Raw genomic sequence first — 23,967 nt, 5'->3', positions numbered from 1 at the left:
CTAAGTCCTGCTTGGGATGCAGCTGTGCTAGGAAAGGCACTGAAACTGTGCGGAGTATTTTTCTTGGGCTTTCACAACAAGCAGAGAACTGCCAAAAAAAGTGGCTTCCCAGTGAGAAATCAGCCTGATTTACTGTATGTGACCATAGATAAAAAAGCCAGGAGAAGGTGCAGTGTCCACAGAGCTGTAATATCCAGGAGATACAAATGCCTTTGAGCCTGCTGGGCTTTGTTCTCCTGGAGAGGCAAGGTGGCAGACAATGAAATTAATTCAGTGTGTGGTCTCCAGCCAAGAGATGATGTTAGTGATGCTGCTGCTATTGTTATGTTGTACTATAATAGATGTGTTAGTACTAAACAACATGAAGACTAGGAGGTGGAAATATTTTGTAGAGAAGACCAGAGGCTTGGCAAGGGCTGATTCGTAGTTCAAGTGCCTCACAGACTTTATTTTGCTGCCTGGCATTTACCTTGCAGGTTCACAAGTGCCCCCTGGTTTGTACTGCAAGAATGAACTCAGAGGGAACCTGCATTGCACTGTTTGCTCTAAAGATACTGAAATATTGATGTCTTACTTTGCTCTCCCTCCTTACAGCTATTGAATTGTCCTTGCACTTTTTCATCTCAAAAATTATTTTTTTTCTCTTGCTCCTAAGCACCATGATTTGGCTTTGAAGTCAGCCCTGCTTTAAACAGCGGCATGGACCAGATAACCTCCAAAAGTTCTTTCTGATCTGATTCTGACCCACTCAATCCTGATCCTCCTGCTTTTACAGGTATATGTTTTGGATGATTCTACGGCTGAAATTCTTCAGCTTCCTCTGTGACTCTGTCAGGGGGTCTGTCTATGTATGTGCACGGTATTAGTCATCCCTTCTCTGACTGCAGCTATGAGAGTTCCTTGGGAACAACCTGAAATGGGCTGGTGTGTTATCCACAGCAGGCACAGCCATGCCCTGAATGCCTTCTAGGCTTCCTAAACCTCTGCTAAATACGAGTCTGCCTAAATTTACATGTCAAAACTGTTTTCTTGTACAAAGCTAAGCCCAAATGAACTTTTGAACCATATCCCCACCACATGCTAAGCATGTTTTTATCATTTCAGAAGCTCTTTTAGGGGGAGGAAGCAGACCTTCTGCTCTGAGGTGCCCCAGTTAATTATAAGCTATGCAACATAAGAAATCCTCCTTCCTAGGGAAAAATCTTCAGTGGCAAACCTGTCTGAGATGAGTGAACTGAGACACAGGAATAGAACAGCTTTCTGAATGCTTTCATCACAGCAAAAACTCCTTCAGGTCTCAGTGAAGAAAAAGGAATCAAAGGCCCAGCCTTGCCTTGTGCTTACTGATATATGACATGGTCTCTCTTGGCAGTGTCTGATGGCCTGGAACATTTAGTGGGTGTGAGATTATTCATTAGGCAGAAGAGTATTAACTACTAGCAGTGCCTTCTGGAGCACCATTTTCCTAGAGGAAGGTGAAATGGTTTGGGGCATACTCTTAAGCGGGACTAAAAGGTTAAAAAATCCCTCAACTAAACAAAAAGACCACTAATTTTCTGAAAACCTGTCATCCAGCTGAGTAACTGAACTGAATGGGCTTTGAAAGGAGCTTCCAATGTACGTCCTCGAATAGTCAGAAATGGTTGGAAAATATGTATGAATCTCTCAAATTCTGCTATGATTATTATTATTTTATTTTATTTGCTACTCCTGGCTGAGAACATCCTGGCTTATGTGAGGTCTGGGCTGTTTAAATGAGGTAGGGCCAGTAACAGAAACTAGATTTGCTGTAACCCAAAGCCCCTTTTATCTTCTGTCCTTCAAGGCTGGTATCTTTTTCCAAAACAAATTGCCACTTTGAGATTCAAAGTCTCTCTGTTACTCTCTGGATATCTGAAAATTGCTTTCCCCAATGCAGTTGTTATGCTTGGATTCTGGGGGGACCTATTTTTCATGCTTTGTTATAGGCTCTGCTGATGGCCAGTGGCTTCAGCTGTTATCCTGAAATTGCCACCTTTTGCCATTTCTAATGCAAGTGGTGTTTTTTTTAATTCAAGGCATTTGACAAATTTGGGCCCCCTCCCTGTGGGAGCGCAGATGGCAACTAAAGGGATTCTGGAACGATTTCACTCCTACCTTGGTGATGACAAAGTGGGTTTCAGGAGAGAGTGCAAAGAGACTCAAAAAAGACTCTGCAAATCTGTTTGAACATATTCTGTGTCTCTGACAAATGTGGAAGGATTTGATGCTCCCTGTGATGGCCAGTGCTGAGGTCAGAGGTCCTACTTGCTTACCTACACTCTCCTGATTAATCAGTCATTCTGTCCAGGGCTCCCTTCCTGTCCATATTTCAGTGTTTGGCTTTCTGCCTCTTCTGCCTCAGGTCATCCTGTGAGAAGTGCAGAGCTATTCTTCTTGTCAGGGAATTAATTCTTCATCTGCAAGTAGATGGGCCCTTCAGGTAAACTCATAGAATCATAGAATGGTTTGGAAGAGACATTAAAGATCATCTAATTCCAACCCCCCTGCCATGGTCAGGGACACCTTTCACTCTTCCAGGTTGCTCAGAGCTCCATCCAAACTGGCCTTGAACACTTCCAGGGACAGGGCATCCACAACTTCTCTGAGCAACCTGTTCCAATGTCTCACCACTCTCACAGTAAATTTGAGCTGGTGCAGGTGCTTTCTCCATCTTAAAGACAACATGTGGTTTCAAGTTTTGTATGTGCCCAGCTTGCATAGGCCAGGGATTTGAAGAAAGAGACAGCTTGAACTTGAAATGTCTGGAGGTGCAGCAATTTCCAAGTTCATGATCTGACTTTGGAGCTTTGTTTTCTGTTAAGGATCTTAGCAAAGCTTTGTGTTACTTTTTGTTTGGGATACATTGTACTGTAGTTTCCCTCCTGAACTATGATCTTTCTTAAAAGAGCACAATTTCCAAAATATTAAATAAAAGAAAGGTTAGGGAAAGGGGAAAAATGACCCTGGGTCAGAACTGAAGTCAGTGCTTTTGTTTCTACAGGTTAACATAAGGTTGCAATTAAATGCCTTTTCAAAGCAGAAAATACAGACTTGGGAAATATCAGTTATTTTAGACAATATTGATTTCCTGGCTTCTTTGACATGCCCTGACAGTTCAGGGAGATGCAGCAATGTTGTTGTTTGTCTAAGTGCAAACTTCTGTCAGAGAGTCCACCTGGATGGCTATTGCAGGATCATGTGAGTCTGTGTGTTGTCATTTGGGTCAGACAGTTGCACTTTGTTCTAACCTGGAGGGGGAATTGTACCTGTGTGGGGCTCAGGTTCTGCTGCCAGTAACTCACCTGCTCATGATCATTTTCTGTGGGCTGCTGTTGTGGCTGGTGCCATGGGTCTGTCAGCCCTGGCTGCCACCCAGCTTCCCGGATAGAGAGGTCCCACAAGGAGCAGCCTGTCGGGGAGTCTAGGCAGTCTCAGCCACAAAGGTACCAATATGCAAGCAAGGTCTGGGTTTCAGGTGATCAGCTCTTATAGTGATTTCAGCTCAGCTCACAAAGTATCTCGACCAATGCTGGGATGGGAGACGGGAAACACTGTGTAGAGGTTCCACAGGGTGCTTTATTGTCTGCTTCTGCAAAGGGTTCCAGTGACAGCATTCCCTGAACTGGGTAAAAGAAGAGGTTTTTATAGGGAAGACATGGCTTGACAGAATGACCAGTGGTTTGAGGCTGAAGAAATGTGACCAATAGCTTTACAAGGAGATAAAGCGGAGTCCCTGAAGCAGGGAGAAGAGTCTCTCAGCCTAGTCACCATGCCTAAGCAATTCTTATCTAGGTGTGCTGGTTTGAAAGCAAAACCAATGAGAGACTCCAAGTCAGAAATACAATTTAATAGGAAAAAAGAGAAAAAATAAAATATATGCAATAGTACAAAAGAAAACCAGTGAAAGAGTCAGAATACAATCTGACACCCTGATAGTTAGGGTGGTGGTAGCAGTCCAGATGAAGTGGTCTTGTTGAAGTAGTGATCTTGTAGAAAGGTCTGGTAGCTCTTATCCTCTGGATAAGGGCTGCTTTGCTGTTCCAAATCTCAGTTTTTATCTAGGTAGGAAAGGCTTGGCTCCTCCCCCTGGCTGGAGCATCTCACAATGGGATGATGTAATTTTATCATTCAGTGTGACTCAATGGTCCATTGACAGAAGATATCCTCCTGGAGGAAGGATAAAGAACACTGCCCCACCTGATTTTAACAGATGGCCCATTAGCAGAGGATATCTCCCACAGAGATGAGGATCACTGCCCAACCCGGCCTCAACAGATGGTGACAGAACACATACTTTGGGCACATCTTTACATTGTAACGCAGGACAGTAGGGAATAGCTCTCCAGGGAAATCTTGAGGAAGGCTCTGCTCTCTCCACAGGCTGCATCAAAATCCATGAGCTCTTTAGGCAGGGAGAAAGCAGTAGAAAGGTGGGAAGGTGATATGGATTAGTGCCATTAGTGCAGGATTGTTACATCTTCCCCCTTCACCATGAAACAGGGCTCACTGTTTATCCTGCAGCCTAAAGCAGCTTTGTTGGGAAGCACCTATGTAAGAAAGAAAATAGGAAAGCTGAGGAAGATCTCTGGATAAACACACCAATTAGTTTAGTTCTCTGGCATGGGTGGCAGAATGATGTTTCTTTAAGGAGGCAATGATTTGAGAAGGAGTTAACTAGAAGCATTACCAGAACACACAGTTCCTTAGGCTGTTCATAAATGAATACTCTGATGCTACAAAATACAGATTCAGGTTGAAGTTTCATATTTCTGCACTAAAATAAGTCACATTCAAGCTGTCATATCAGTATAAACAGAGAATAAACCTTGCTGAATTCAAAGCCTGGGGTGAAGTCCTACTTTAGCAAGCAGCCTTTTTCAGAAGCAAAAGAAGCATGTTTTGGAAGCTTTGTTGTTTTGGCTCATAAATAAGTTTAGCTAGAAGTTTGAATGTTTTGAAATTCTTTCATGACTCTTGAATTTGCAGCTGTAGGATGTATGTGAGTGCTCGGATTCCTTTAATCTCATACATACATAGTGGTTTTGATTTCAAAGGGGAATTCTGTTCCCCACATGCACCGCCTGTTCTTGTGACAGCTTAGAGACCAGCCCCATTGGACTGATTGCCTGCATACATGAGAAGCCCTTGAAATATCCATTATATTCTGTGGTATTCTAATATTAGTGAATCATCTTGCAGTCCTTAACAAGAAAGTATTTTTTAATCCTGATAGTAAAACTACAGAGTTTATTTTAGCAAATATCCAGTAATACTTGTGCTCAGGTATCCCTTGCTTAGCTTATTGCTAACATCTGTGTAACTACTGAGATCTGTATCATTTGTTGTCACAAATATTTTTTACTTTGAGTCTTTCTTCTTGTGTGTGCTTCTCATTTAAATATGAAAAAAAAGCTTCCTTAATGTAAATAGTTAATGCTATGCACACAGACTTGTTAACCTTTGCATTGAGGAGGCATCCATCAGGAATGCTCCTGGTGTATTCTGCAGGTTGCAGAATAAATCACCACAGACCTGTCAAACCCTGAAGAAGTACGCAAATGCCTGCGTCTCTTTAATCTGACATGTGTGTATGCTGCCTGATTTGAGATGGGAATTTTAATCCCACGGGAGCAACGCGGGAGCTCCTGGTGCTGCCGCATTGCTGTGTGGAATTAGGAGCCAGCTGGTGCCCAGGTTTGAGGACTGTCTCTATTGTTGCTCGTGCCATTTTGTGGAAGAGCCCCAGGTGCAGGGGGCAGCTTTTATCCTGGAGCAGTGTTCCTGCCAGTCCCTTCTCTTTGGGGGCGAGGGAGCATGCACATGTATGTGAATACACTGCACGTGTGCTCTTTCTTACACAGAATAATGATCTTGAGTTGGTAGGCTTATGTTTTATAGGGAGTGTTGAGTGGGGACTATTGAAACCCATCCTTAAGCAACCAAAATTACTCTCTTCTGCCTTGATCTGAAGGAATAACAACTTTTTCAAAGCGAAAGGAAAATGCTCTTGTTTTTTTGCCACAGGATGCTCAGATATAGCTGTCCTACATTGTCACACCAAGACACCACTATTTTCAGTTGTGTTGCTACACCCCTACATTGTGTTAAGTCTCTCTCCTTTTGCATGTACTTCCTTGAATTTATTAGATTTTCCAGAGCTTTGTGCACTCACAGAAAGCATAGGTACTAAAGTGTGTTCAGCTATGGTCCATGGCTAATCCAGCCTTGATCTGCTCAGTGTGAAATGCTGTTTCTGATGTGTAATGTTGTAACAGCTACTGAGGCTCCAAAACAGCGTGGCATGGTTTGCCTCATTAGGTGAAGCATTTTATTTAACTTCCATAAAATTCCACTTTATGCCAAAGGAAGTGTAAAATACGTGTGTCATATAGAAATAACAGGAGTTGTGTGCAATGGCCAGGAGGGTTCTGGTGTCTGAGGTGGCTCTAAAAGCCTTGGTTTTCAAGTAGGTCTATAGTTGGTGACAGCTTATGCTTATGGAAAAATTAGAGCAGCAATTACATGCCTTCTACCTATGTATTTTTAGCATGCCAATCAACCTGGGATCCAGGCAAAAGATTAGTGGATTAGTGGTGAAGAGGAAACATTTGCTTAAATGCCAAGTAATTTTAGGTTTATTTAGATCTCTGTTCTCTACTGCTTTCATCTCTACTAACAGGGCACTGAATAATAGGTAAGACATGCACTTTGGCTGAAAGTGGACTTCAATTTCTTACTCCCCTTTCTGTGCATCTCTTCTCTTTCACAGTACCACTGGCTTCAACCCAGTTTCAGGCCAGGGATTGCCCCCTGTTCCCTTTTGTGGTTCTTGTCTGTCCTTTTACCTTTAAGGTCTAAAAACATTGCTGAAACATGCCATTCTCAAATGGTTATCTACTGATAGAGGGATTTTCACTGGAGTGGCTGTAGAAATGTGAGGGGAGAAAGGATGAGACACTGTTTTTTATTCTGGGCTTCGGCAAAGGGGAGATTTGTAAGATACAGAGCCTTTTTGTACTTTTCTGTATTCTTTAAGAGATCTTGCTGATAGCAGTGGAAGGTGTATCCTGGGATTCAAAGCTGACTTGTTGGGAGAGCAAGCAATCCCAAAATACACCTGAGAGAAAGTCTGGTAGAAGCCTTGAAGCAATGTTTTTGAGGCATAAGGGTGAGGACTGCACGTGCAGAATTGCCTTCATTTCCAGGTGTCTGTGGGGACGAGTGGGACAAGGGAAGAAAAGGATCTGAGGCACATGGGCATTTGTGAGCTGTACCCAGAGACAATTCTGGCCTTTTCAAGTGAGATCCTTCTTTTCCACATATGCTTTGGCACCTAATACTCCCCAAGACATTAAGGGAAGCCAAAGGATTATTTTTTCAGGCAGCCTTTGTAGGGATCTGAACTAAATCTAGAGGCATGGTAGAAATGATGCTGTGCTTTGAGTTTTCCACATGGAATCTAGTTTGAATCCAGAAATTAATGTTTGTCCATGCCTTTGGATTTGAATCCCGAAACTTTACAATGACCTGGTGATTGGGTCAGCTTGCTGTATTTTCAGTAAACTTGGAAACTGGCCACAAAATTGGCAGGAGTGATAAAGCGTAAATCTGGGGGTTTATGCTTTGTATGAAGTAGAGCTAAACTAATCTAACTAGTAATGATTTACTTAAGGTTTACACAAGCAAAAAAGAATATTCTTCATGTGGCTTACATGAACAATTACTGGTCACTGATGCACTTAATGATCCCTTCTGTAAACTCACTGGCATTCTTCAGATTGTAATCGAATGTGGTTTTGTCTAACACCCATAGAGATGTTAGTGGAGTAGTTACAACTGATCTTTCTTTCAAGATGATATTTTTTCCTTTAAAAACGTTCTAACACTTCTAGTTGACGAAACTCCTTTTTTTTTTTTTTTTTCCTGGAGCTAATAATAACTGCATCATCCAGCATGGTGTAGAAACACCTTGGTCCTTTGGTGACAGCTTTGCCCCATTTCAAGTATTTGCAGCAATATGCTGATCTCCAGTTACTGTGGTACAGCTGGGTTGAGGCAGCTGAGAGCAAACTGCAGATTGAAATGGTTTTCAGGTAGCTCTTAGGTGGAAGTATCAGCTTTTAAGGAAGAATATGGCTGTGTGGGCAGCACATCCTTGTCTCTCTGCAGCTCCATTCCTGCTTGCCACTCTCCTCCATCCAGAAGCTCTGGTAATTTCAAGCCTTGCCTGAGGGTTCTGGTGACTTTTCAGTGTGCAGAAGGTTTTCTGTCTTTTCTTCTAAAAGGATTCATTTGTTGAAAACTGACAGAAGACTGGCTCTTGGAGGCTGTCATAAGGACAATTCCTTATTGGCAGCAGCTTATACAGTAGTTGCTCAAAACTCCCTAAACAAAGTTTGTGCTACACAAGGGAGTGCTTCTACTTTATCCAATGAAAGAGCTTTGTTGGCTGCAAGAAATAAATTCTTTCTTTGCCTGACCCTTTTCCCATGAAGACCACATATTAACTAAGTTCTCATAAAGCTTAGCAGCTGCAGCCTTTGACAGGAGACAGTTGCCTTCTTGTAACCCTGTGCTTGTAAAGGGTGTGCAAAAGGAGTAACTCACTACAGGGAGAAGCCACTTTAGACCCACCCTTTCTAAATCCTCCTTTTGCCCCACTAAGAAAACCAGCTGTGTAAACCTCACAGGTGTGGGCCAGCTCTTCAAAGCACTGCAAAGAGGCTGTCCCTTCTCAGGGTGTTTTAAGTGTCCATCTTGAGTGCCAGTGTAGGGTTATGGAGTGTGCTGTTGGAAGAAGAATTTTCCTCAAAAACTGGGGATAGCTTCTTTCTGGTGCCAGAAACATGTGGGCAGTGCTGAATAAAAACCAGCCATGAGTCCCTTGCATCTTCTGTGTGGCTCAGCACATCAAGGGATAGCTCTTGGCAACATCAGCAAGGAAGGGCTTCCTTTAATCTGGAGAAATCCCAGCGTAACATCGCTGAGTCCAGGGAACTGAGACCTCAAGCTTGTGTGAGGTGAGTGAAAAGAAGGCTAAACCCCTGGGTTTACCTGAGTAGTTAAGCTGCAGTGTGGACATCTTCATGCCGTGTTGATGTCAAAGTTCTTTAGTGCTGAAAATGGTCCAGGTCAAATTAAACTTCTTTCTTTTCTTGTACTGCTTTGCAGGCTGAGCTTAATTTGGATGGGAGGAGATGTTATATAAATGCAGCTTTGGTGCAACTGCTTCTGACTTCAAGTAACAAAAACCTGAACTTTGCCATCCTGATGAGTGGACACTAATATGGGTGCATGGTAGTATGTGCAATGCAGAGTAGTTTACAAAAACCTTAACACAGCCCAGTTTAAAGGGTAACTGAATGGATTGGAATGATACAAATAAAGCTGTTTGTTCCTGTCTTCAGAAAACCCCAAAGCAAAATTTACTGAAAATTTCCCCTTTCTTTCCTGCATTGTTGCACACAAACCTAAACAGTACAGGGATTTTTAGGATGACAGGTTCAACTTGTTTGTGGGTTTTGGTGGGTTTTTTTTCTTTTCTCCAGAAGTACCAACTGTAACAAAGCAGATCTTGAGACAAGACTCTGGTACTACCTCTGTCACAGTGGAGTGGAGTTCAAAACCTGTTTTAAGATTCGAGTCAGAAATTATATTGGTGACACTATTTCCAAAATCAGTTTGAGAATGCAACATCATATTCTAACACAGAAATCAGATGCATTTGAACTTGAACCTGTCCCTTAAATGAGTAGAAAACACAAGCATGAAGGATGTGCTGTGCAAAAAGCCTGACTGGGCACCTCGTCCTGTGTTCTGTCCATGGAGGGAGGAGAGCACATAAAACAAGGAGTGGGAAACTGGCATTGCACTGAGTAGGAAGCTGTTCAGACTTCACAGGGAATGTGATGGCGTCTAAAATACCTTCACTTGCTTTGCATTTAAGCCCAAGACTGCAGGTGCTGTTGCTTCAAAATGAGGGATCCCCTTGCTGGACAGGCTTTAGCATCCCACTGTGTTTAAGGACCCAAGCCAGTGTAATTCCTGCTAGAACATTTGTCACTCTGCCAACATTAATGTTCTTTTGGGAACTGAGGGCTGCATTTCAAACTCTTCAATTTCACATGGTTAGGTACATTGCTCATGCCCTGTGTAACTAGGCAGTTTAAAAATAATGATATATGGAACTTCAGTTTAAATGAACTCATAATTGTTGCTCAGATTGTTTTCTCTATTAGTAAAAATGCTCATTCATTCCATATAAAGTGTTTAAAAAATACTACAGATGTTAATATAAATATGCAAAAGAAAATAAAATATGCCACTTTTAAGTGAACAGGACAAGCCAGGAATCTCTGAATTTCCCTAGATTGGGAGCCCATACTTGTAAAGGCAGTATGAATAGTATGAGTGAATTCCATAGCTTGATTTCTAGAGAAAATAAAGACCCAAAGTATAAATAATTCCATGTATTTATAAGTACAGGTCTGGCTTTATACCTGCTCCACTGTTGTTTGCTAATGCCTTCAGCCTTTGGAGACAGACTCCAGGGTAATTGTGTAGGAGCACCATGCCTTTGGCACCAGTTTATTAAACTCGGCCTGCTCCACTGCAAAAAATCACCCAAACTGACGTAATTTGATTTTTTGGATTTGACAAGATTCTAATGCAATTTTGATGTAAAAGAGATGGTGTAATTCATACTTACTTGCTAATGTAGTGACATGTCTGTGGTCTCTTGGCAGCTGGGACTTGAGGCTATTTTAAAACTGATAGTGTTGCTGCTGTATAATGTTATTCAGTAGGCAGATAGGTCAGTATTTTAATCAAGGACAGAAGGAAGAGATTATGGCAAACTAAATTTCTCATTTTAAGAGCCTTTTCTTCCTTACGTACATATGCAATGACTCGTTTATGTGAACATAATTTCCCTTTTAATAGAATTTTTTTAATACCACACCTTTTCCAAGTGAAATTAATTTGTGGTAATGATAGTGTTTCATTACATTGTTTTTGTGTAAAGAATTAGGTTGTACAACACATTTTAGGTTGTATTTTGTATCATTGTTGTCAATTTGACTTCCTGTGCAGGAGTTTTTGCATAACTTCTGTGACTGTTTAGCCAAGTGATTGATGATAATACATGGTCAAAATGCTGAAATGGGCATCAAACCAGAGCCTGTCCTAGAGCATCTGGTTATACATTGTTTCATGGGTTGCTCCTTTTCACTCTTCCTACTGCAGAGGTGGCGGCTACCTCTGTGGAAGCTCAGTGCCAGATTCCCTTTGAATTAAAATTTTTAGGGGAGAGCTGAAAGGACAGACTAGCAGACAGATTTGTAAAGGTAGTGTGAATATGAGCCATTAGCAAGAGGCATCTCTAGCTTTGTCAATTGTTTTGTTTCCTTTAATTTAATACTTATGCAACTTTTTAGTTCAAACAGCTCAAAATTTGAATGAAATAACTTAAGACACATGGGGTGGAAAAATGTCATCCTGCAGATTTGAATGTGGGCTATGTTCAGATGCCTTCTAAAGAAAAGAGAAAATTACCCTAAAATACAAATTCGCATCTAAAAATCTCCACTGAAAGAACTCCTGTGCCCTCTGCTGAGGGTTACCTTCCCAAAAAATCTGGCCTTGGCAGAGCTGCATCCTCTATCCTGATGTCTGGATTAACAGCTCAAGTAGGAGGTTGTAGCGAAACTCCTCTGAATTTACATCTAGAGAGTGAATCACCAGAGGGGTCACCGGTATTGCAGCTTTAACATAGGCACCAGCTCTATAAAAAGAGATTTAACTTGAGGAGGATTGTGTAATGCCTTTGTGTAGTGTGCGAATGTGACTTTTTTTGGATGAAGAAGTGCCAAGGCATCTGTGGAAACACTTTTGTTTGTCTGCAGGAGATGAGCAAACCAGTTGGAAGAAACGTCAGTTAGCCATGCTAGCAGGAAGCTCTTCCTTTAGAAGTGGTAGCTGTTGCTGGAAGACATTAGTATTATTCATCCAAGTTCTAAACATAGCTTATTTATTCAAATTTTAGTCTAATAACACCCAGTTACAATGCAGAAATGATGAATAGAGCTATTGGATAACTTCAGGAAGGCCTGAAAATGGCATGCAGTACAGGATTGAAGGTGTAACAACACAACACTATACCAAATAAAACTTCTCAGGTTTAGTTCAACACTAGCTGAAGGACTGATGTGTTTTTCCCCTGAGTTTCTCGGGCTCTGGAAGGGCTCAATATGTGAACAAAGATGTCTTTCATAATAGGGAGGCTGTAAAGCAGCATGTTGTTTGAAGTACTGAGAATTTAATCTTGTTACTAATTTTGACAAGTATTTCTGCCATGTCTGTCATTGCATTCAACACCTCTATAGTAATCCAGTCTTGGAAGGTTTTATTTATCTTGTGGATTTACCCTTTGCCAGTGGGGGGAAGAGAGATTGTGAGGGGGAGTATTTAATGTCTGCTTCATGTTTTTTCCCTTCCCCCGTACATTGTATATCTTTTCATTTTGTTCATACTTGCTTTTTTTATTTCTGTTTGTTATGTTGTGTAGTTTTGTACCAATATCTACAAGCAGATCTCCATGGCAAGAGCTCAGACACTGCAGACAAAACCTCAGGTAAAGAGGGGTTAAGGACAAAACAATGATCAGGACCTCTCTATTTCTTTATTTTCGGTCTTTTAACTCTTCTTGAATCAAATTAAAGATCACAGATCAAAATCAAAACCAAAATTTTTGGACTTTTTCATTCTTTTACCTAATTTAAATCAATATTTGCAAAATTTTGTTCTATTTCTTGAAGATCTCTTGGCAGATGTGGTTCTCCAGCAAAATCCCACTGGTGATGTCAATATATTGGTGGAGAGGAGACTGTTTGAAGCCTCTGTGGTTAATAGACTGAGCAATATCTTGCATGAGGCAATTTTAGAGGATACTTATCTGGAAATCTAAAAAGGCTTAGTTGCATGGATTTGTGAATAGAGGGGACTGGAAGGCTCAGCTCCACCAATTTCTGCTACAGAGACACAAAGTTTCCTGACACCTCAAGGGAGCTTATTTTGCAATCTAGATTTGAATAGCAATACTGGTGAGGTTTACATAGACACCCCCCCAAAAAATTCCAAATAATTTAGATGTGTAGATAGGGTACACATCTCCCTGTGGTTTCCTGCTTAAATATAATCCGTTAATTCCTTTACATATTGGCACACAAAAAGCAGGTTAGACATTGCCCTCCTCCTCAGCACCCCCCCCCCCCCCCCCCCAAATCTGCTACCATCTTACAGGCAACTTAGATTTTAAAACTTTGGAATGAAAACTGTTTTGTCTACCTTGTCCCAGTCCTCCCTTTCATATCATCTCCATCCTCTGCTGTGAGATTATGAGAACGTGAGGCCAGAAATAAGAACTTTGAGTTAATGTCCTTGAACTCTGATCAGCCTCCAATTGCCACCTTGGCATCGTGGGAAGGCATGGAAAAAAAGCAGCAGAGCAGTTTCTGCACTACTTAAACTAACCAGTTCCTGAGCCTGATAATTAACAGCTTGCTTGCTCCCCAGCCAAGCACTGTTATTCCCATGCCCACATTGTTTTCTCACTCACACATTGTGTATTATTTGCTTCTCGTGTAGGGTCATCCTGTTATTTAATAAGCTTAACAAAATTCCATCTGCAGGGAGAGGACATAGCTGGGTGTGCTGAGCACTTTTAATTAGAGGTAGCTGTCACAGAGGTGGTCACCACAAGCACTGTGCATAGTTGTGCTCCCAGTACGTTCCTCTAAAGGAATAAAAGATATTTTTGTTTCTGTAGTCACAAGCATTCCTGTCTACATTCCAGAGCTTGGAAGGAGTGACAGATAGCTTGCATTCCCTGGACCAGAGGGTGTGGGTGGAAGATGCCAAAGCTCTGTCACTGTGACAATTAATTGAAACAGGTCTGTTTAAACTTGAAGATCACTAAATTTTTACATAGGATCACTCTTATGAAAGTCATCATGATCAATGACTTCATGACTGTAGCTGCATTTCCCTAGTAATTGTATCCTTCATCCAAAACATGGATCAGGATTGTTTTCTAATTTTTAGCAGTCTTTTTGTTTTGAAATAAAATTAGCACAGTTTTTTTTCTTGATCTAGCATACATCACCTCACCATTTACCTTTAATTTGAAACTAAATGTCCCTTTAAAAGCCAGCTCCTTAAAGAAAGGCACAAGTTCTTTCGGAGTACCATTTACAGGATGTAGTATCCGAATGAAATGGAAGCTGACACGTTTTACACAATTTTTAAAAGTATGTGAATTTTGTTTTTAAATATCCTGAAAGCAAAAGGATTCAATTCAAACCCAATTTTTAAATTTGTCTCTGAGAGGCAGTTGTCTCTGTCTGAAAGTTCTGCTGTTTTCATGGGCAGCATGCATCAAATACAATGTTCCTGTCCATATTCATAATACTGTTATCTGGCCATTAGTATTTTAGCAAATGGATTCAGTTTGCATTTAATACTTGGTACATTGTAAATGTGCCTTGCTAATCCTTTTGGAAAGTTAGCAAAGAAGCACTTAAAAGCATGTGGGAGGTTTAATAAAAATTCAGTGTTCGTCTAGAATAAGAGCAAGTAAATTCTCTCTGCCACGTGTGACTCAGCAGTTCAGAACCACCAAGGCTGAGAGCTGATAGAGTCAGGTGCCCTTCAGTCCAGATCCCTTCCCTCATGTTTGCCAAGAAGATTCTGCTCCCTGTGGTTCTCTTCCAGCTGCTTGTCAGTGTGGAGCTGTCTGTCATGGTCCATGCCTCTCATCTGGTTTTGGTGAGAGTTGGGGTGTTTCCTGCTAGTTTGGGCAAATGATGTGTTTCACCCTCACACATAGGCTGCTCTTGTCACATCCTTGTACTGTTCTTTCTTCTTAAATTATGTATCTCCTCTAAAAGCTTGCCTTGCTTGTCTTTCCGTGAGGCAGCTTTGTATGGAGGGTGTCATGTCATGTCCTTTCAAGCTAATGACAGGTTGATTTACTCCAGTGTGGTGGTGTGGCTCTTCTCTTTTCCTTCACGATCACTGATTGAGAGAATTGTATTTTCCCTATGTGTGTTTTACCTTAAGTTTATATTTTTTCTTAAACCACTGGATTGGTAAAATACAAACACTGCAGAGACCCTACAAAGGTAAGTTGTTTGTGTCATTTAGTTTGCTGGAGAAAATGAATCCATGTTGTCAACCTATGGGGACGTTGTAACTGCTGGCTTTGGGCAGCTGGATTTCTTAAAGCAATGCTTTTAATTGATACCCAAAACTTTTTTTATTTTTTTGTCATGACAAGGGAAACCTTTAAAGAAGTTTAAACTTCAACAGTCACTTGCAGTTAGTGGTAGAGAACTTCGTGAAATTATCCAGATATTATCTTCTAACTTTTTGTAGAGGCAATCAAATAAATGTAGTTTCAAATACCTGCCTTTCTGCCAAGTCACAGTTGTAAGGAAAACTCTGTCAGATGTGAGAATGATTGAAGATCTAATTAAAAATAACCTCATGCCTATTGGTTTGATTATGCAAGCATGTTTATTAACTATTAATTAACTATTTGATTCTAAGAGCTAAAACTGTTGCTGAGTATGTCTAAGTACATACCTGGAGAGAAAATTTTTTTTTGCTTTGCATGGTAGGATCTTTATTTTATGAAATTTTGGGAATTGATGGATAACACTGTGTCTTTAATGGCTCTGCAAAGAACTTTTGGACCAAAATAAGAGGTTATTCTACTGCTGTGTTCTGAAATAGAGAAGTGGTCTCTGTTTTTGGTGTACTTGTCTGAGCTTGAGCATGAGGATGATCTTCCTAGATTATCAAATCCAACCATTAAACCTGGCACTCCCTTTTTACTACTAAAACATACTCCAAATGCCACATCCACATGTTTTTTTAATACTTCCAAGGTGATTCCACCACTATGATGCTGCAATGTGTCTAAATCCTGTGTTCAAAATAAGTATTGTATAAAAATAACACTATCTTTAAAATTTTAGAGATTGCTTGGGAAGCAAAAGATTTTAAACCCCTACTCAGAATGCACCTGCATTCTGTGAGTGCTGTTGGAAGAGTTGGTTTAATGTGATAGTGTAATAGATGGTCATTTAATTAACAGATTTTAAGAACTCCTTGTTTTGATTACTGTTTTGCATGCTGTAGACAATCCAGCGGGGGGAACTCCATTGTATGCTGATAACTGGATGCATTTCTGCTTGAAGTCTAATTTAAATTTCCTCCTTGCACTTGCTGGATTCTTTGTGTGGAAAAAGTCTGTCCTTGAAATTTGATGTAGAAAAAATAAATACTTAATTTTTGCATAAAACTTGTAATATAAAAATATCATCTATAATGAATGCTTGAATAATTTATAATAGCCAAGAGGTGCTCATATTTTTTATTGACCTTAGAGACAGCTTCTGACAAACTTGAGGGAACATGCTCTTTCACTGACTAAGTAAAGCTATCTCTAGATATTCAAGCTGGAGAAGGTCAAGAATCCAGTTGATTGCAAGGTCTTTTTATATAAAATTTCAGCAGTGATTTTTCTCTTGACAGTATATTTCCATTCTGTAATTACTAAACTGGAAGCTGTGTTGCAACTGCAGTAAGATTTTGTGGGAAGGTGGGTAAGGTCAGACTGGATTAAAATTTTTCCTGTTCCTCTTTTAAAAGTAGTGTCTCTGTTGAGAGTCAAAATGTCTATCAGATTTCACAAAAAAAATAAAAAGAAAACCTGAGCCAGCTCTCTCTGAAGCCTCGCTGCTGTTTTGAGTCATTATTTCTTCATTTGTTGCAGGAGAGAATTTTGACCAGAGTCCCATTAGAAGAACCTTCAAGTCCAAAGTTTTGGCCCATTATCCTCAGAACATCGAGTGGAACCCCTTTGACCAGGATGCTGTCAACATGGTAGGTAGAGAAAAACTCTTTTCTCAAATTGTTACCTGACAGCTCTTGAGATGTTCCTGGGTTGTTTAGAGCCAGCCCTTGTGATGCATGTGGTTGTGGTGCTTCTGCTGGGACTAAGAGCTCTCACTGGGCATGCTGCATGAAAAGCTGTAGAGGAGGAGTTACTGTGAAAACACAGAATACTTTCAGGCACAACAGAAGTGAAGTGTTATGTTTCCCTCATTAGTTCTAAGGGTACTGTGTGATGAAACAAGTCTAAGCACCATCCCAAGGACTGGGTGAGAAGGGGTGTGGTCACCTAGGACACCCATCCACAGGTAGGAAGGAGGTAAACCCAGGAATTTTGAGATTTTGATACCCCTGTGAGGTTTTTGAGTACAGAACACCTTGCTTCTGCAGGCAAGGGAAAGGGTAATCTTTACACAGAAGCTGGAACTTACCTAAATCCCAGCTTTTGCTGGGTCATCGCTTTTAATGGCACCTCTGCACCAATACACCTGCTGTACATCTCTGTCCTCTCAGTCACATTTGGTGTGGGCATCTGTGTGGCTGAGTCCCATGGACTGCAAAATTGGGGGGAAATAGTTCTTGGAGTGGGGGCAGTGACAGCTGAAAGGCTGATGATCCACTGAGAATTTTTCTGAAGAGCTGGTAATTAAAGGATGATTCCAGAATCACCAAAGCACTTGTTAAGAACATAACCTGACAGAGACAACAGATTACTTATTTGAGCTTCCCAGTACAGAAAATGCCATATGTTTCTTAATTTAAATGTAACCAATTGTTGTAACAGTAATGTTGAACAATATTACCACTTCTAGCTCTTTTCCAAAATGTGTATTTCGTCTAACTGAGTATTGGAAAATTAGGGACCCCCTTCCCCAAGTCTAGGTTTGCATTTGAGGATGGCAGGACAGCACACTACCTGCTTCATAGTAGAACTGACCTCATTGTATGGTGCAAGTGAGAAGTTAGGAGATTCTCCTGGTCCTCACCCAGCAAATAGAGAGGTGGGGAATACATAAAACCCATATTAAGTTGGCTTTTGCAAATGCAAAAATGCATTTGGAACTTGCCTGCAGTCATGAAGATGTAGAAATCTGGAGTTCATCTCAGTTTCCACCGAATTTTATTTTTAGTGCTGTGCCACATATTTAACAGGAAAGCACAGGAGCTGGAAGCAGCAGTGACACAGAGCTGGTACTGTGGCACTGCACTCACATAGAAAGGCAGAGATGAGCCCCGTCACGCCCTCTGCCTGCTGACAGCTGGGGATTTCTGCCTTCTGCTTCCAAATGTGCCCTGCTGGAGTTGAGGCGGTATTTGGGCTGGTCTCCACACCACTTTGCTTATACAGAGGGCATGAAGGACTCAGAGCAATGCTTCTTCAGCATTAAAGATGGTAACAGGTCAGCTGCCAAGGCTATAGGCGCCTTTTAGTTCTGCCTTTGCATTGGGGATGTTCCAGTATGAAATGATGGGGGATGTGCAGCAGGAATAAAGCAGCTGGAATTGCTGTGTTATTTTTCTCTCACATTACAGTGGAGAATGTCTAATATTCATGAAGTGTGATCACAGTGTCGGACAAAAATGGAATGCTAAAACCAGCAAGAGACCTATTAAAATAATTGAACTGAGCTGCATTGAGCACATTTTTCATTTGCAATGTGTCTTGGAGAAAAAAAAAGCATTTACTAACAGCAGCAGTATTTAATGATCTTTTAAATTATCTTTTGGAAAACTTCTTTATTGTTTTGATCTGAAACATCATTTAAAGTAATATCCACCTCCACAGAATCCCTTGAGGTAATTATTGGCCTTTCTGATCTTGCCTTGCTGCATTAGTTCTGCCTATGTGTTTGCTTTTTGTGAGCTTCCAGAAGCAATTTTCCTCAGAGAAGAAAATGCATAAATCCTTGAAGGTTAACTTGTGAGAACTCTGGCTTTGCTGGATGCCTAAGGAATTTCAATTGCCTTCTGGAACCATCCTGTTGTTTTAAAAATAGCCCCCTGAAGTCTCAAGCAATCAAGCTGCCAAAGAGTCATGTTTTCTCTCTGTTTCAAAGCACGTGTCAAAGTACAGAGTTCTCTTTAATAGGGAATTGTGTCTTTCCCCCTGCTGCTTTTTGTGATTATCCCTGCCTAACCTCACATACTATCTTCTGTGACCATTCTGCAAGTAAGTGTTGTACCAAGCTAAAGTTCTCAGTAGAAAGATACAGAAATTTTCAGAATATGAGCTTCCTATTTTAGCCCTCTGATTCATCAAAGTATATAAATTTTTGCCTGTATTTCTGAAACGCAAGGATGTATTATCTGTTTAACGTCTCATGTACTGAAATAAAAGAATTAAAGGTTCCCTGGTGGAATTTGAAGGAACAGGATTTAACACAACTAAAAGCATCTTTCTCTCCACTCCTTCGCCCACAGTGCAGTTTGGGTATGGAGCTTGCTGTCATGGCATGTTGTGAGTATGATAAATGTGTAGAGGCTTAAAAAGTGAATTGAAGGATCTAATGGAGAAGAGGTGAACCAGTGCTACTGGGCAGTGGTCCAGAGGAGACCTTTGGTTCAGAAATGCCTGCAAATGATGATGACTGGGAGAAAGAGGGAGGGATTATGGGGGTTGTGTGTTCTGCCTCTGTGCTTGGGGAAAGGGTATCTCCTACTCAGGACTTCCAGAGATGGGTTATGGATTAGCTGACACCTTTTTATCCATCCTGGTGCAGCTTCCTTTTGTTTTTACAAACCATTTTGTTTACAAGCCTTATTGCATATATGGTGTAATTCCATGGTTTTCTGCTGATGGATACCTTTAAATATAAATAGTAAAGTGTCCGGGAAACCAAAATCTTGCCCTTTGATCAATACTCTTGGGTAGTTTTCAGTGTTTCTACAAAGATGCAATGCAGGTGACTGACTTGTGTTCTCAGCATTAGTGAGCCAGATTGACACCAGCAGGCTAAAATTTCACCCTCCCTTAGCACATCCCAAGCTGCTCTCCAGCACTTTCCTGTGGCATGTGTGACACAGATGAGATGGGAAGTGATTGATGTCCGAGGCCCTAAGATGAAAGTTTTCATGCATTAACTGCAAATTCAAAGCTTTCTGTATTGCTGGAATATGATTACAGACTCTTCCTTTTGATCTTAGCTTCTTAAGTGACTCCTGGTCATTCCTCCTGCCTCGGTTCTTCCCATCTTCTTTATTTTTTTTTTCATCTGCTTTTTCCTGTGTCCTCTTACAGGTCTAAAAACAGCAGGAGTCTCTGGGCCAAGGTTTGCAGCCAAGGTCTTAAAAGGTCAATATTCTGCAAGTGTCAAGTTGTGTCTGAAACTTAATAGATGGGCATCCCTTTGTGTGTGTTTACCCAGTATATAAAGGACAAGGGAATCATAATTAAGGCTTGGAGGAAATTTATTTAAACAGCCTTCTGAAACTGTCTCAGCTGATCTGAATTTCCCTGTTGCCTATCTGTGCCTGATTGTAATAGCATATCTAATTTGCTTGTCCAGGTATTTTTCTGTAAAGTGAAGAAAATTTAATCTCTGATAGCACTGAGATTTAAGCCTATGATTTCAGCCTTGTTGGCTTTGATAAGGCTTATAGCCACCATTGAAAGCCCACATTCTAGAAATCACTTTTTATTAAACAAGCCTGCCAAAAAATGAGGTTAAGAGAGATATTTATTGTGTAGAATAAATTTAAATAAAGTGTGAAACAAGGATTTTTACTACTTTTTTATTGGAGAAGCCTTAACCATGGCACTGCTGTTAATGCGTCAATAAAACTATAAAGCTCTTGAATAAAAATGTGGCTGCTCTTCATAAATAGTTCAAGCTGCAGTTTCATGGTTTGTGTCAGCAAAGCCTATCAATTGAATTAAATTCTTCTGCCAACTCCAGGCTACTTATTTCCCTACACATCACCTTTTTGAGCAATACATAAGAGCTGCCCTGGATATTTAGGGGCCTGATAGCCTGTTGTGAAGTGAGTCTGGACCACTTGCCTAATTCCCAGCTTTACCAGGCTGTTGAATGGTCTCTGGAAAGTGCACAGCTGAAGTGAAGGGCAGGATGTTGCAGAAAATATATGATTATTTCTCCTGACCTCTTCCAGCATCAGAGTAATTTACTCCTGGTCCAAGTGAGACACTAGGGGATGCACTCAATTGTGCCTACATTTGCATGCTGTGGTAAAGTTGGTTTCTACTGTTGCCTTTTTTTGAAAAGGTACACTTTGAAGGTTCTCCTTCTCTTCTTTCCTTCTCTTTCTTCAGATGGTACAAGTAAAGCTATAGTTCTTCGTTTATAAATATACCAATTTAGCATGTTTAACACGAGGAGTTTCCTGCTGATGCGCAATTCAAACAAGTTTTGCTGGATGTTTGTTATTTTGTATTAGATGGTTGATAGCATTCCCAAGGAATGTCTGGAAGAGTGCCTTGATTATCACTAGGGCTATGCTTCAGAGAAACACCCAGTGTAGCAGAATGACTGCAAAAGATTTTGCTGAGAGGTAAATAAAAAATGAGACTTTCATAGATTTTGGGTGTTTCCCTCCCTGCCCCTCCTTTTTTCCAGTCTAAGCTATTTGGTAGCACTTAGAGAAGAAAGTAAACATAATAGCTGCCAGTCAGTTGGGGTTTGGCTTGTTTGTTGGTTTTTTCCCCCAGAAAATTAGGGCAGATCAAAGAATTCCAAGAAGTCTATGTAATTTAAATTCAGTGGTATAAGATGCTTCCTTGGCTCTCTGATTTTAGAGTACTATGGGCATGATATATGCAAATGAGAGCAAAACTGGATGTTTTGATGTGATGCTTAAGTAAATGACACAAAGACTATTCAGTAGTGAAAACAATTTCAGCAAGTAATGAAAATGAGTCGTAATGACTTAATAGATGGATCATTTTGGAGAGTGCCTTCCTTTCTTCAGTCATGCCTCCCTCTTAAGCAGCATCATTTTTAGGCTGTTTGTTCTTGGATACTTTTTATGTCTAAAGGTAAATGGCTTGTTGTGATGCAGCAGATGAAAAGAATGTGCCTGTACAGCAAAAATAACAAAATAAAATTGTGTCTTACATAACTCTGTCTATTTCTTTTCTCCTCTCTTAGCTGTGCATGCCCAAGGGGCTGTCTTTCAGGACGCAGGCAGATAACAGAGACCCACAGCTGCACTCGTTCATCATCACCAGGGAGGATGGCTCCCGCACCTACGGCTTTGTGCTCACCTTCTATGAGGAGGTCACGAGCAAGCAGATCTGCACAGCCATGCAGACGCTGTACCAGATGCACAACGCAGAGCAGTACAGCAGTGTCTGCGCCTCCTCCTCCTGCAGCATGGACTCCCTGGCCAGCAGCATTGACGAGGGTGACGCCACATCCCTCGCCAAGCTCCAGCGCTACAACTCCTACGACATCAGCAGGGACACGCTCTACGTCTCCAAGTGCATATGCCTCATCACGCCTCTGCCCTTCATGCAAGCCTGCAAGAAGTTCCTGATCCAGCTCTACAAGGCAGTGACCTCCCAGCAGCCACCACCTCTGCCCCTGGAGAGCTACATCCACAATATCCTCTATGAGGTGCCCCTGCCACCCCCGGGGAGGTCACTCAAGTTTTATGGGGTTTACGAGCCCATCATATGCCAGAGACCTGGTCCCAATGAGCTGCCGCTCTCTGACTACCCTCTCAGGGAGGTCTTCGAGCTGCTGGGCCTGGAGAACCTGGTCCAGGTCTTCACCTGTGTTCTTCTGGAGATGCAGATCCTCCTGTACTCACAAGGTGGGCACTCATCCAGCAATGCCTGATTCCAGCATGTAGTTCCTGGGCAGCTGCAGCCACAGGAGCTCATAGAATTTCATGTTATACAGAGCTAAGGTCGATTTTTGAAATGTGATAATGCATTGAAAAAACGAGAGAAATTAGTGTGTCCTAATGAAAGCTCTAAATAATTGTTTCCTCCAGGCAGTCTAGGTGCTGCTTGTTTAATTATGCATTGTATTTATCACTTGTGGCAGCTAGCAATAGAATACATTTGATTATTATCCTCACACTGCCCTTGATCATGCAAGACAGCATGAAATTAATCCTATCTTCTTCAAAAATGCCAGCAGAAAGTAATACATCTTGTAGAAGACACTCTTGCTACTACTTTGTTTTTCAAATTTCAGCAGCATATCAAAGTCTGGTGTAATTTCCTGCCTCCCATATGATGGATATATTCTTGTTAAAACACAGAGTGTTTTAGCACTTGGAGGCTAAAGATTTAATGGTGGGTTGAAACTGAGCGGAGCTACAGGTCATTCCTTTTTCGTCCTGCTTGAGGTATTTGGGAGCGTTGCTGACAAGGATGCTGGTACTTCTTTTTGAGACACTAAGACTGCAGTTGGCCAAACACTGGCAGAAGTTCCTTGCACAGAGCCTGTCCATGTTCCATGTTGAAGTGTGCCAGCAAACTTTGGAAAATCTGGTTTTGAAAACCTTTCCTCTTATGGTTGTGTCTTTCAGTAAAAGTGCAAGACACTGCTGCAGGTTTACGTAATCCTGACTTAGTACTGGGCATGCTTTGGGATTTTATACCCCATTACTATTTCCTCTAGGATGTTGATTCCTGTGAGTCTGGCTCTCGTGATATTCAGATGCCCAGCAAGTTCAAGCTTTCTTGCTGACTTTCAAGGGGATGTTCAGACTTTTTGACTGTTCCTTTAAGTCTCACTGGAAGTGAGATGTAATTTGGGGTCCCAAATGGCATCTGTGATTCTGACCCTGAATTAGAAAAATGTGCATCAGGGAAAATCTTTTGGGGTTTTGGGGAGTGGTTTCATCAGAGGAGAATGAAAAACCTGGAGCCAGGAGGTACACGTGCCTTTTAGTGAAAAGAGGAAAAGATGCTGAATACCTAGGCTTTTGAAGAGAAGTGGCTTGAGTAGCAGACAGCTTGAAATGGAGTAGGGAGAGAGGATGAGAAGTGGTCTAAAATAAGTATGGGTAATGAACCTT

General features: G+C 41.2%; 1 protein-coding gene across 1 annotated transcript in view; it reads left to right on the top strand.

The window, feature by feature from the left end:
• DENND5B (DENN domain containing 5B) overlaps positions 1-23,967 on the top strand; it is a 103,629-nt gene that overhangs the window by 31,418 nt on the left and 48,244 nt on the right. The window contains exons 2-3 of the mRNA XM_014876962.2: positions 16,859-16,968; positions 22,083-22,749. Coding sequence (XP_014732448.2) covers positions 16,859-16,968; positions 22,083-22,749 — 777 coding nt within the window. The remainder of the gene's footprint in view (positions 1-16,858; positions 16,969-22,082; positions 22,750-23,967) is intronic.

The sequence above is a fragment of the Sturnus vulgaris genome, chromosome 5 (genome assembly GCF_052056855.1).
Source record: "Sturnus vulgaris isolate bStuVul1 chromosome 5, bStuVul1.hap1, whole genome shotgun sequence".
In the NCBI taxonomy this organism is placed as follows: Eukaryota; Metazoa; Chordata; class Aves; order Passeriformes; family Sturnidae; genus Sturnus; species Sturnus vulgaris.
Note: the sequence above shows the minus strand (reverse complement) of the source record. Positions and strands in the feature narration are given on the sequence as shown.